General features: G+C 40.9%; 2 protein-coding genes across 3 annotated transcripts in view; both read left to right on the forward strand.

Annotated features, from left to right (window-relative positions):
• LOC135248667 (complement C3-like) overlaps positions 1–1,306 on the forward strand; it is a 28,959-nt gene extending 27,653 nt beyond the window's left edge. For both annotated transcript variants that reach the window (XM_064323497.1, XM_064323498.1), the window contains one exon: positions 942–1,306. In XM_064323497.1, the coding sequence (XP_064179567.1) occupies positions 942–1,083 (142 nt within the window). In that variant the 3' untranslated portion in view covers positions 1,084–1,306. The remainder of the gene's footprint in view (positions 1–941) is intronic.
• Positions 1,307–6,065: 4,759 nt separating this feature from the next.
• Positions 6,066–13,425, forward strand: part of LOC135248664 (complement C3-like) — a 37,043-nt gene continuing 29,683 nt past the window's right edge. The window contains exons 1-9 of the mRNA XM_064323495.1: positions 6,066–6,223; positions 7,393–7,588; positions 9,138–9,300; positions 10,762–10,832; positions 10,940–11,028; positions 11,112–11,194; positions 11,438–11,525; positions 13,067–13,172; positions 13,292–13,412. Of these exons, the coding sequence (XP_064179565.1) occupies positions 6,153–6,223; positions 7,393–7,588; positions 9,138–9,300; positions 10,762–10,832; positions 10,940–11,028; positions 11,112–11,194; positions 11,438–11,525; positions 13,067–13,172; positions 13,292–13,412 (988 nt within the window). The 5' untranslated portion in view covers positions 6,066–6,152. The remainder of the gene's footprint in view (positions 6,224–7,392; positions 7,589–9,137; positions 9,301–10,761; positions 10,833–10,939; positions 11,029–11,111; positions 11,195–11,437; positions 11,526–13,066; positions 13,173–13,291; positions 13,413–13,425) is intronic.

Here is a 13,425-nt window from a genome sequence, read left to right on the forward strand (position 1 = left end):
ACACGTTTATTTACGAGGGTGGCAAGATGTTACAGCCAACTGAGCAGATGTAAAAACTGTCATGACAGAGGCTCCCCTTTGTGTGGGTGGGCATAGCAGATTTAACCTGTGCGCACTGATTGCCTCACTGCACACATGTGCCGCCACCCCTGTTCCCGGGTCCAATTAGCCTGGCCCATTATCCAATTCCTAACCAATTATCTAATTAGCCAGGTCTAATTAGCTTGACCCAGGGCAGGTGTGGCTGCTTAAACCAGCCATCCCCACACCACAGTTTGCAAATAGCGTGACAACAAATATTAAATAATTATATGCGCCTTGCACCCCCTGCCATCCGGGTAAAGGGTTTTTGCTCGTCCCTACCACGGAGCTTCTCCACCCTAGCTCCCCAGTGGTGGAACAATCTCCCTGCCCCTCTACGAACCACTCCCTCATTGCTCATTTTTCGCTGTGGTTTGAAGACGCACCACTCTGCAGATCATTTCTATCACTTGAATTCCCTTCTTTCATGTTACACATGCACCTCCTGTGCCACTCATGTTACAGGTACCTCCATCCAGCACTTATTGTGCCTTGTATCGTTGTCTTGATGTTGTAGCTTGTAATCCCTCCTAGTTTGACTTAGCATAGGTTAGGTCAGAGTAATGTTCACTGTGTGAACTGGACTTAATCGTTCAAGGCTATGAATAACTGTACAAAATGAGTATTGTGCCTTATCGGACCTGTGTTTTGTAGTTGTTCCAATGACCTTTGGCATGCATTAATTGTACGCCGCTTTGGATAAAAATGTCTGCCGAATAAATGTAATGTCATGTAATGGGTGTGTGTACATGGTGTTTTTTCATATGCGTGCGTGTACATGATGGTTTGTGTTACAATAACTGTGTGCGCATGATGCGAGTTGATGTGTACAACCCTCACTGGCGTGTCCCTCCTTTCAGGATGATGTACATGCTGGGTGAAGGAACCTGGATTGAATACTGGCCGACCGAGCCGGAGTGTCAGCAGCCAGCGTTCCGTGAAACCTGTCTGGGCATTGTTGGAGATACAGCTGATCTATTGATGTTCGGATGCCCCATCTAAACCCTCTGTTGTTTCTGAATCTTTATTTTGTATGGCGACTTGTGCAAACTTTTTACTTCTGCACAGCTGAAAATGTGAGGACTCAACACAAACAGCTATTTCTATAAAATGGTAAAACATGTATAAATGTCATGAAATAAGCTGATTATCTGTATTTCTGTCTCAAAATGCATCTTTTGATCTCAAATCCAAATGCCTGAAGAATAAAGTATAGCAAAACTGACTAATTTCTCTACCTTTTCCATACCTTTTGCTTTTGGAGAACAATGTATGTACAGTATGTATGTATGCATGCATATATATACACTCACCGGACACTTTTCAGTACACCTTGCTATTACTGTAATGTTCTGTGCAAGGACCCAAACGCAGACCAGGGAAATCCAAAAAACGTTGTCTTTATTCAGTCCAAAGTACAAAGCCAGGTAATCAGAGATAGGACGGTACAAAATATTTTCCAAAAGAATAGTGGTAAACGGGCAAAATCAAAAACCAGGAGATCAGATAGGCAAAGGTACAAAGGAACAGGCAAAAGAGAAGTCAAAACAAAGCGAAGGTCAAACCAGAAAGCAATCAAACAAAAGGAGCAGGCAAACTCAGTCGTATGGAAAAGGCGTCGCAGGAATCTCGATAAACAAAGGCTTACAAAACATCAGCCCAGTGAACACGATCAACGTTTTGACAGGGAGCTGGTGGAAAAGACTAACATTTATACACTGGGGAAGGTAACAATCAAGGCGGGGTTACGTGAGTGAGGGTGGAGTAACAAACAACATCCAGGTGAAGAACATTAGGATAACTAATTAAATGACAGGGGACTGACAAAACGCGGACTGGAATCACATAGACAACAATGATAACAGACGGCCTGGGTTTAGCAGGTAAAACACGTGCAGAGAGAGAGAGGTGCAGTTAGAGCAAGAGACAGGTGCAGGCAATTGCAGAACTCCGCGTTAGGGCAGACTATAAAGAAAAGGGGTGGAGCTACAGCGCAGCATGGAAAAGGGGAGAATGGTTAATGTATTAGTATAGTGATTTAAATCAAATTTTTAAAAGAAATAGTGTGTGTTAGTCCATTAGTAATATTCACATGTTAGTATATTAATGAGGTTAGTACTTTACAATCTATAAGTTAGTAAGGATTAGTAGAAATTAGTAAAACTAGATATAAGCAGGAAGTAAGTAAAACGAGACTGGAAAGGAGGGGGGAACCACGAAAACCCGGAACCACCCGAATAGTGAAATCACGCAAATACAGGGGAGTGAAGCAGCTCGGGGAACACAGACACAGAGACAGCACTGGGGAGACAAGTGACCGGGAGAATGAAAATACTGGGATGGAGGATGTGAAAAATAATAAACTTACAGAAACATAAAATAAACACTAACAGCAAACAGATACTAATACAGACTACAAGTACCCAGTTGGCTTCTGCTGCTGTAGCCCATCTGCTTCAAAGTTTGATGTGTTGGGCATTCAGAGATTCTCTTCTGCATACCTCGGTTATAACGAGTGGTTATTTGAGTTACTGTTGCCTTGCTATCAGCTCGAACCAGTCCGGCCATTCTCCTCTGACTTCTGCCATCAAAAAGGCATTTTCACCCAGAGAACTGCCACTCACTGGATATTTTGTCTTTTTCGGACCATTCTCTGTAAACCCTAGAGATGGTTGTGTGTGAAAATCCCAGTAGATCAACAGTTTCTGAAATACCAAACCAGCTTGTCTGGCACTAACAAACATGCCACGTTCAAAGTCACTTAAATGACCTTTCTTCCCCATTCTGATGCTTGGTTTGAACTTCAGCAGATCGTCTTGACCTCCTGAATCTTGATGCACCCGTTATTGGCAAATCCTTCACTCACATTTTTAATCTGTATTTAAAGACATACTATGCAGGATTTGTATCCTTGACAATATCATAAAATAACCACGGTAAGGCATCTATTATGCACTAGAAATATCAGTATTAATCCACTTTTGCAAAATGTGTGCACCTTTACCTGTATTTGTTATTCAAAAAGTGTGTTTGGGACATCTCTGGGTGTGGTGCTCTTTTTTGTGGCAATGGGTGGGTGTGGCTACAGAGCCTGTGGTTTTGGATCAGTTTCAACAGGGTGTTCGTTGCCAGCCGTAGCTAGCTGCTGTAATGGCGGAAGAAGCCCAGATACAGCAAAGCAAAATGACAAGCTGACAGGGCTCATTCAAGAACTAGATAACCTTGGAATTGCTTTTCCTCTGTGGCGTCAACGGAAGTTTAACAAGGGGGTGAAAAGTAACGTAACGTGCAGTTGGTTTTTTTGTTAGACCTGTAAGTAACGTTATCTCAGGCCATGGCATGGTTGCCAGGCATCCATTAAAATTATGGTTTGTGGTCCTTACGTGACAATGTAATGTCCGGTCCAAGTAATTGATGGGAGAAATTTAGCAGTAGTTTCTAATGAATTTGCATGTCAGTGATGCTATCGAGTACTCAGGGGTGAGTGGGCGGTGCTGAAGACGGAAGAGGCTTATTTGATTGTAAACCACAACAAAGCTAAAAAAACCCTGCATAATATGCCTTTAACCCACACTCTTCCCATTGACTGGAAGGCAGCCTGTGCGCGTCCCTTGTTGGGTAGTAATCTCTCTGATCTAAATTGTTACAGTCCCATTGTGTTACCGTCCCTAAATTGTAACTCTATTCTGACAAAACTTTTGGAATCCCTGGGCTATTCTCAGATCAAGCAGTTCTTGCTTGATAAAAATATTCTTAGTCAAGTGCAATCTAATTTCAGATCTGCTCATAGTAGTTTACTGCAACCTCATTGGTACTCAATGACATTGTTCAATCCCTTGATAATAAACAATACTGTGCTGCCCATTTTATTGACCTTTCCAAGGCCCTTGATATGGATGACTATATAATCTTAATTAAAGGAAAAACTATGGGATGTTGGCTTTGAGTCTGAAGAAATAAATTGGCTTTTAAATTACCTTTCCAAAGGAACCCACGGTGTATTTGTGGATGCTATTTCCAAGAAAGTTGACTTATACACAAAGGAGTCCTCCAAGGCTCCATCCTGGGTCTTGTATTTATTATTTATATCAATAAACTTTCTCATGTTGGAGAACTTTAATCCAGTGCCCCCTACTGTTGTCCAAGCTGCTTTTAATTATATTCAGTCGGCACTGTTGGATCTGTACCTGGTCCTCAATGCAGGCAAAACAATGTCTAGTGTTTTTCAGTGTTCTTACTTTTTGGATGTATTTAAAATCACCACTTTTGATGGCAAGTGCATTGAAAGCGTATCGTCCCATAAATACCTAGGGATCTGACTTGACAATAAGTGTAGTTTTAAATTGAATATAGGTAAACTAATTCAGAAAGATAACAAATTTGTACTTTGATTTTAGGATTAAACCTTGGATACAGTTTAACATAGCCCATTTGCACTTCATTGCAGGTGCTAAATCAGTCTAGTGCTTGCCAAACATTTTTCAGTCAGGCCACTCTTTGATAATAGGAATTTTTTTCAAAGCTTTTTTGATGGCTCGTCTAGTTCCCATGACCTTGTGATGGGTCTACAGATGTCCCTCAAGGCTATTACTCTGCCCCCCTTCCGTTTATATGCAATATCTTGGGTCTGTCATCTCTACACAATCAAACCATTTCTACATAGAAAATCCTTTTTTTTTTCTTTTTTTCCTCCATTGGACACTCACAATGTGTCTCACATTTCAACTTGCCAGAAAGACGTCTCCACCTGGAAGGTAAAACATCCCCTAATGTTGAGCCCGGCTAAGTCTGAGGTTCTGTACAATCCTGGCAAGTCCTCACCACTGGCAGACCTCTCCTTCACTATTGTTACATAGGATAAAATACCCTTTCATTACGTTTGTCTATTATTATTTCATATCTTTCATTCATTCTTTATGAGCACCAGGGATGTCACTTTAAAAGCAGTGTGTATGACGCTACATGTCTTCTCAATGTGGCCACATGATTGGCTACTCAGCCCACATGGGATTGATGAGGAAGGTGGATCAGCTGTGCTGAAAACTGCATTGGCGGTAGTGTGTGAAAAATCAAGTGAGAAGCGTGTTTTGGAATGTTTGGATGAACTTTATGGATGAAACGAGTTTTGGAACTGAGTCTGTCTTTTGGACCACCGTCCTATATCCTCCGAAGTACGCTACTGTTGTTAGTTAAGCATTTTGGTCTGCGGATGATAAATAAGTGGATGGATGGGACAACACTCAACGGCTGATTAACAATATATTTACAGAAATAACTTAAGGTGTAATATTAACATGATTAAATATAAGCTTTTATTCAACTTTGAAGAAAAGTGGTCTAATGATATATTGCATGATGAAAAATTGGAATGGCTATTTAAGTTTTACGTTTTAAAAAATGGCTAACTTTGTCTCAAAAGCCTGAAAAAGAAGGCAAGATGGATTGTTTGTTTAGTCTCTAATGAGGTGTTATTATTTATGAAATGATTTTGTATATGTTGCAAAAACTTGGAAAAGAAGATAAGAAGGATTGGTTATGGAGGCTATACTCTTTTGTACAGGGCATATGTATCAGATATGTGTCTGTAGCATTTTAATAGGTTTAGGATTTACTCTGGATCTGTTATATGCAAAATGTTGGTGTCATGTAAGCCCATGTGGGCAGGGCAACGATTTGATGCATGACACAATAATAATAAAATTCATTCATTCACAGTTTCACTAATGCGTTTAACTAACAACAGATAGTTAATTAGAGAGATTCTGAGCTAACGTTTACTTTTTTTTGTTTTTGGATTTGCTATTTTGGGATATCTGGTGTATTTATTTTGCTTTTTTCTTCTTTTTTTTTTTTTACTTGGGGCTGCCCGTAAGAACCACCTCCCTCCTCATTATCTCTTGTTCCCGCTCATGCTGAAGGTCACTCAGGGTTTCTGTTGGGAATCAGCCTTTGAGCCTTTGACGCCCCGCATGGGGTATGTGGAGCTGGACGTAGGCGGGTACGAGGGCACTGTTTAAAAGTGCGGCGCCTTGGGGAGGAGTGCACACTCAGACCCGTGTGGATTTTGGAAGATGCGTGTGGATGTGGTGTGGCTGGCCGCCTTGGCTCTGACTCTCCCTGCAGTCTCGCGATGCGACCCACTGTAAGTATCAAATCAAAATCAAATCAAATTTTATCTATAGAGCACATTTCATACAAGTGGTGCAGCTCAATGTGCTGTACAGAAAAATAAGAAAGAAGTAATTAAAAAGTATAGGCTGCTCCCTGCAGACCCACCCTACGCTCTATCTCTGGGGCTCTTGAACTCGGTCCTGGGGGACCCCCTTGTTTACAGCAATAGGGATAATTTCCAACACGGGCATTTACCGGGTCATTTTCAAAAAACGCTTGTTTTTATGTCAAATATATTTTTTTAAATAACTTGTGTATGAGAAAACAGCACTAGGACCATATGGGAAAATGTCTCTCCTCTTCTCCGAGGGTGTTATTTGAGGTGACAGAAAAGTTTTGTTTGTTTGTTTTTTATCTTTTCTGAGATGTAGTGGCACAAATTGTTTAGTTTCAGACACAAAATGAATTAAACTCAGTGTATACCTTACATATACATTATAGGAGTTACATATGCTTATTTTTTGAAGAAACCACATAAGACAAAAACAAGTATTGCACTTATCCTCAATAATGGCATCCATCTGCCAATCAAAACATGGGTATGCCTGACAGCAAACAGCAACAGGTGATGTCAGACTGTTTCAAATTATATTTAATCAATCTGCCACCATGTCATAATACACGTAAATGTTCTAGTGCAAAATGTAGTTCTGTATTTTAAACGGTGAGAACCAGTGTAAGGGTGAAGGGTAAAGATTGGAGAATAGGTATGAGTGCGAGAGTGAATGGTGAGTGAATTGTGCATGCGCCCTGTGATAGATTGGCAGCCTGTCCAGGGTGTACTTCTGCCTCTCGCCCAATGCACGCTGGGATAGGCTCTATCACCCCCCGTGACCCTGACCAGGATAAGCGAGTATAGCTAATGGATGGATGGATATCCTTGATGCAGGCTGTTTACAGCGTCTGTGGTTAATGTATTAAATATTTGTTTGTGTGGGATGTGGGGGGGGCAGGGGGGTTTAGGGGAAGGTTCATATTCAAAGAGACGTGGCTTTTCCAGCTGTAGAGACAAGTCTATTTGAATGTTAAATCATCCTTATCAGTCTTATCATCGTCATCAATCCTTTTATCCCAGATCATTCTGCTTTTATTGCCAGAAACCTCATCCTGTGACACAGGAACTGTCGCCTCTCTTCACAGATTTGTTCTGACCGCGCCAAACCTGCTGCGATTGGGCACAAGGGAGAAAGTGTTTGTGGAAGCGCAGGAGTATACAGGACAGCCACTCAAGGTTGAAATCCTGGTGAAAGATTTTCCTGCCAAAGTTACCGAAATCTTATCCAAATCAGTCACCCTGAGCGACGGCAACAACTTTCAGGCTGTTCAGGAAATCCTGGTGGGTGCTCAAGCCATGTCCATAGCTCTCCGAGCACTTTCAAGCGCTACTGCATCTGACTGAACTACTGGAAATGAATGGGAGCTCCTTAGACCAGCACCTTTTCCAACATTCAAACAGCTTCCCTATTAAAATGGTGTCTGTTCTGGAGGGGGGAGAAGAAAACTTATGTACAACAAAGTTATGACAACGAAATTGTTTTTCTAAGGTTTTAAAGGTTGAAAACAATGGGGGGGTCTGAGTAGCAATATTAAGGCTTAAGACTCACAAGTGCTAAATTCCAGCCCCTAAACCCCTCCCCGAGAACAAAGCTAGCTCATAGTAAAGTTTCTGTTTTCCAAAATCAGAATGAGGGCTACTTACACGGAAGTGTTAAACAACGGAAAGTAAATGTTTTCAAAAATGACAAAATAGAACACTCGCGTTGGCAAAATGTTGCGGGAGAGTTGCACTTTGCTCCCTGGCCTTTGCCCTTTTGCGTTTGCATTGTAAGCGCCCCAGGATAAGCGCGTCTAGATAAAGAGCGGCCACTCTTCCCCTCCCACACTGTAGAGGCAGACTTCCAGTAAAAAATTCAGCACCTCCTTTCAACCGCTCCATGTGAGCAGAGCAAGGACACAGAAGGCAGATGCTGTTTGTCCCCAAATCCTATAGGTGGCACCGGCAGGCCTCTTCTGTAGCCAATGCAGGTGCCAACCACAGAGAAGAAAAGATGCTGGGCTATCACGTGCGCTCTTCTGTCTGCAGGCTCAGTAGTTATTTGAAGTGCGGTAGTGTAGTGTAATGGGTAAGGCGTTTGTCTTGTAACCTAAAGGTCACAAGTTAGATTCCCAGGTAGGACACTGTCATTGTACGCTTGAGTACTGTACATAACCTGCATTGCTTCAGTATATATCCAGCTGTATAAATGCTATGTAAAATATTGTGTAAGTCACTCTGGATAACAGCGGCTACTAAATGCCTGTATTGTAAAGGTGGGAACTGGCCTCAAGCCCTCACCGTCATTCAGACCTGGGTCAAAAACATATTTCTATTGGATTCAAATACTTTTCTACGCTTTACTGATCTTGTCTGGTGTATTGGAACCAATGAAATACTCTCAAAAAGTGCAAACTCATTCCGGTCATATTGGCAGGCTAAATTACGCCAGGCAAGATCAGTAGAGCACAGAAAAGCATTTGAATCCAAAACAAATACGTATTTGACCAAGGTCTGCCGTCATTGGATCAGAAGGTTCTGGGGCATTGTCGATTTTGGGCAATGCTGCAACAAGATAACACTGATCTAAACATAAAAGCCAAAGGAGAGGGATTAAGGGCTGGGTTGCGGGCTTAAGGGCTCTCAGCAGACATGGTATCTGGCTGAAATGCAGAAAATGCTTCAGACTGACAATCCCCTGTGACAATTCCCAAGTTTTTTGGTTCTAATTTTTCCAGGTCCTGGGATTATGTACATCTCCATTTTGGTAATGAAAATCCAAGAAACCTACCCGTGTTTTCTTAAAATGCAGTGCCAGAGTCTATAACAAACTTTTTTGTCTACATTCCAGATCCCTGAGAGATATTTTGTTAATGACAAAAATTCCAAGCAGTATATCTACTTGCAAGCAAAGTTTCCTGATCGTGTACTGGAGAAAGTCGTTCTGGTCTCCTTCCAGTCCGGGTATTTATTTGTGCAGACAGATAAACCCATCTACGTTCCAGAAGACACAGGTAGGGTAGCCTTGAGCCTTTGGCTGGGAACGTGTTTCAAAAATCACCATGAGTAAATCTGTGAGAACTGTACTTACTATGCTAAATATAAATATGCGCATATATACGGCAAAGCAAATATGTGAAAAAATTTTTAATTAAATCAAAGGCCTTTCTGCAGACTATCACTCGATCTGACAAGGGCAATGGGGGGATCACCAGTGAAAATCAAGTTGATTACAATGAGGGTTGAGGGTATGTTTAGGGAGCGCACAGCATTTTTCAAGAATAAATTTCTTTGCACAGTTGTTTATCTCAAAGTTAGCAGCATGTTCCAACTAAGTTTTAGTTAGCCCACTGGACATGCCCACTGGCTAAATTCTGACATAAGCAGGGGCAGCTGATTTGTTTGCATATTAGCCTCAATGCATGTATTTTTGGGTGAATCTATAGCGATTGAGCAATTGAAAATGGGTTGGAACATGGCGTTAAATGCATACAAATTGCCCCACCTGCATTATCCAGGCTGGCTGTAGTTGCCGTGTCTTTCGGCCATTGCGCTCAATGCAATGACAAACCGTGCTGAATTATTCACATTGCTTCTGTCAAATATAAAAATGGAAAATAACTGCTTATGTCTTTATCTTATACTGTATACCACTTGGGAACAAATCTGGTTTAAATCTTGGCTTGGAAGCCTTAACTTGGCTGCTATAAATGTCACCAGAGGGAGTTGTCGTCAGCATCACAGATTGAATAGGGAGGGTATTTTCCACTGTAATTTGAATTTTGCTGGGTTCAATAGAGCAGTAGTGGTCATCATAGATGTAGTAGTAGCAGTAGTAGCAGTAGTAGTAGTAATGATCAAAAGATAGCATCTGCATTTGGAAACGACAATTCATCAGTGCTGCACTATAGTGTCATTATACCTGCTGTAGACTGCCTTATTATTCTACAGGATCAGCATACTGCATAACTATACCAATGCATTACATTACTAGTATACCAAATTAGAATATTCTGTATTACAATACCGAATTATTGTACCTACACAGCACTACAGCTTCGTCATACTTCTGCAGTATATATTATTTCTATAATAGATTAGTTCACGGCTATAATCATTTCATACAATGCAGGTATATTGGCAATGTGTTGCACAGATGTAATGATGATAGATCATACCTGTGCAGTACATTTCTGTTAACTATACCTCCACTGCACAATACTATTATACTTGTACAGCGTCATTATACCTGTACGCTAATGTTACGGTATATCCTTACACCTGTATGGAACCACTGTATTGGGCCCATTTAAGCTGTCTTGCAAAGGCTTATGGGGCTTTTTCTTTGATGATGCTCCCTTTTTCAGGCATTTTTAAGTTCTGTTTTTTTCCATATCTAATTCACCGGTCCAAGCATTAAACTCAAGATGCCCAGGCTCTACCAAGTTGAAACTGATAATTGGTTGATGTTCTAGTTCTTTACAGGATCTTTTCTGTGAGCCCTGATCTGGTGCCAATCTCAAATGGCGTTTCAGTGGAAATCATGGTAATCTTTACTCTGTTACAAACATGCAAATCCCATTTGACCACTTATGCTATGACCTTAGACTGGCTCCAGATAAAGACAAAACCTTTTGTTAATTTCCCATCCAGAACCCTGATGGCATCACAGTCAAACAAAACTTTCTGTATCCTACTCGGGGGATCATATCTTCAAATTACAAACTCCCAGAGATTGTCAGGTTCGTGTGGTAAAATTCCAAATTGTATTACCGTCCCATACTCTCCTATCCACTGACTCCTGACCTCTGACCCCTAACAACAGGGAGGGGACCTGGAAGGTGGTATGCGGATTTGGAAAAAACCCACAGAACCTTTTTACTGCAGAGTTTGAGGTCAAGGAGCACGGTAAGATGAATGTCCTCTTTGAGTTCATTGGTCTAAGTATATTGAGAAATCTCAGCGACTACTTCAGATACCTCATGTCTGATATGTTTTATCCCTTTCTCTTTCTGAGTGCCATGTATAGAAGATCAACATTGAGGCTGAGACCCCTATAAATGTATCAATAGAGAGCCTTGATATCTGCAGTATGATCATAAATCTTGTCTGTTCAAGAATGTTTGCGATTTTTTTCTCCTTGATTATTAGTGCTGCCAAACTTTGAGGTCAAGCTGACACCAGGAAAGTCTTTCTTCCATGTCGACGATACCGAACTGACTATTGACATAACTGCCAAGTAGGATATCCAGATTATTTGTTGTACATGTGATTGTTTTCTGATTATTCGTGGTCATTATGGTTATATTCAAATATGAATGTCAATTTCCGACCAAGATTAACAGCCTGATGATGTTCCAACTTTTGCAGGAGTACAGTACAGTTGATTCACACTTGCATGATCTTTGTGCAAACTAGGGCAACTCCTCTTTCATATGCGATTGTCTTTGTGAAAACAAGAAAAAAACAGAATTTTAAGTTGTTGTATCAAATTCAAGCTTTTTTTGAAAGTGATGTCAAAATACACAAATTCAAATCCTTTAATGATTGAAATCATTACTTAAATTACTTAAATAAATGACTGAACATACTGTATACAGCACACTCTGTAAGTTTTTGAACAGTGACACAGTTAGGGTGCTCTTTTGGCTCTGTACTCTCGCACATTGGACTAGAAAGGAAACAGGGAATATAAGATTACATGAAGTACAGACTCAACTTTAACTTGAGTTTTTTATTTACATCCATGTCAGGTGAACCTTGTAGGAATTACAGACCTTTTCATATACTGTTCCCCCATGTCAGGGGAGTGAAAGCAACTGGACAATTGGCTGCTTGGCTATTTCTTGCCCAGTTGTGTGTCATTCCATCATTAGTACATGCAAAAGAAAACTAAAGAATGGTCTAGAGTTGATTGTAGGTGTGGAATTTGCATTTGGACTCTGCTGCTGTTGTCCCAGAACATGAGGACCAAATACAGTGCGTGAAAAAGTATTTCCTATGCATTTTCAATGTTTTGGCTATGTCTGTGATCAATTTTTATTTTTCCACCTCATGATGGCCTGCTTTACTAGCACTGACACGTACAATGTCATGAAAAAGTATTTGCCCCCTTCCTGATTTACTCTGTTACTGCATATGTGTCACACCCAATAGTTTCAGATCCAAGTGTGACAAATATGCAGTAATAGAGTAAATCAGGAAGGGGGCAAATACTTTTTCATGACAGTACGTGTCAGTGCCCTAAAATACAAAAATTGTGACACTGTCCAAATATTTACAGACTGCACTGTATTTTAGAATAGTACATCATGCAGTGTATTAGTTCTTTGCTTGCTCTAGTTGCTGGCTAACCACTAAATGCTATCAGCACATGTGTCACACACTGAAACATTTAGTCTGATACAGTATTTGTATATTACTGCAAGCTAGCCATTTTGCTAGCTATATAGGTAAAGCTTATTTATGTGTGTGAAGTTGTTCCACAGGACCCTTAGAGCTAGTGGAAAGCGATTGATGATCTGAGTAATCTTTGCTAGCTGTGCAACAAAGCAGGCAATTTAATGCTTGCAAACTAACTGGCCCACTGCCAGTAATTACTGAGCTTAACTAGATGCAGCATGCTTAACGTTAGCAAGAGAGCTACAGGTATACACTCTGTTTCAACACATTTTAAGGAAAGGATTTCACTTATTTAAAAAACAGCTCCCCTCAGACCATGTACTTGTATCATGTACTGGTCTGTTGTGTCTAACGGCCTTCCCTTGTTTTGCTCTGCAGGTACCTGTATGGAAAGGATGTTTCAGGGAAGGCATTTGTTGTTTTTGGCGTCCTGACAGACAATGGTCAGAAGATAGGTATCCCTGCCTCTCTACAGAGAGTGAACGTCAGTACCCCCACTTTTCAGTCTCACCCACAGATCTTTTGCATGAGCACCTCTAAAACCCACCGCTGGCTCAGTTTCATGGCTGGTTTTGTGTGACCTGTACATTCTTTTTCATTCAGATTGACTCAGGAAAGGGCAAGGCCAAGTTAACAAGACAGCAAATCCTGACAACCTTTCCAAACATCAAAGAGTTAGATAAGATGTCTCTCTATGTGTCTGTCAGCGTCCTGACAAGCACTGGTAATAATACACC

This window comes from Anguilla rostrata, chromosome 2, assembly GCF_018555375.3.
Source record: "Anguilla rostrata isolate EN2019 chromosome 2, ASM1855537v3, whole genome shotgun sequence".
NCBI lineage: Eukaryota > Metazoa > Chordata > Actinopteri > Anguilliformes > Anguillidae > Anguilla > Anguilla rostrata.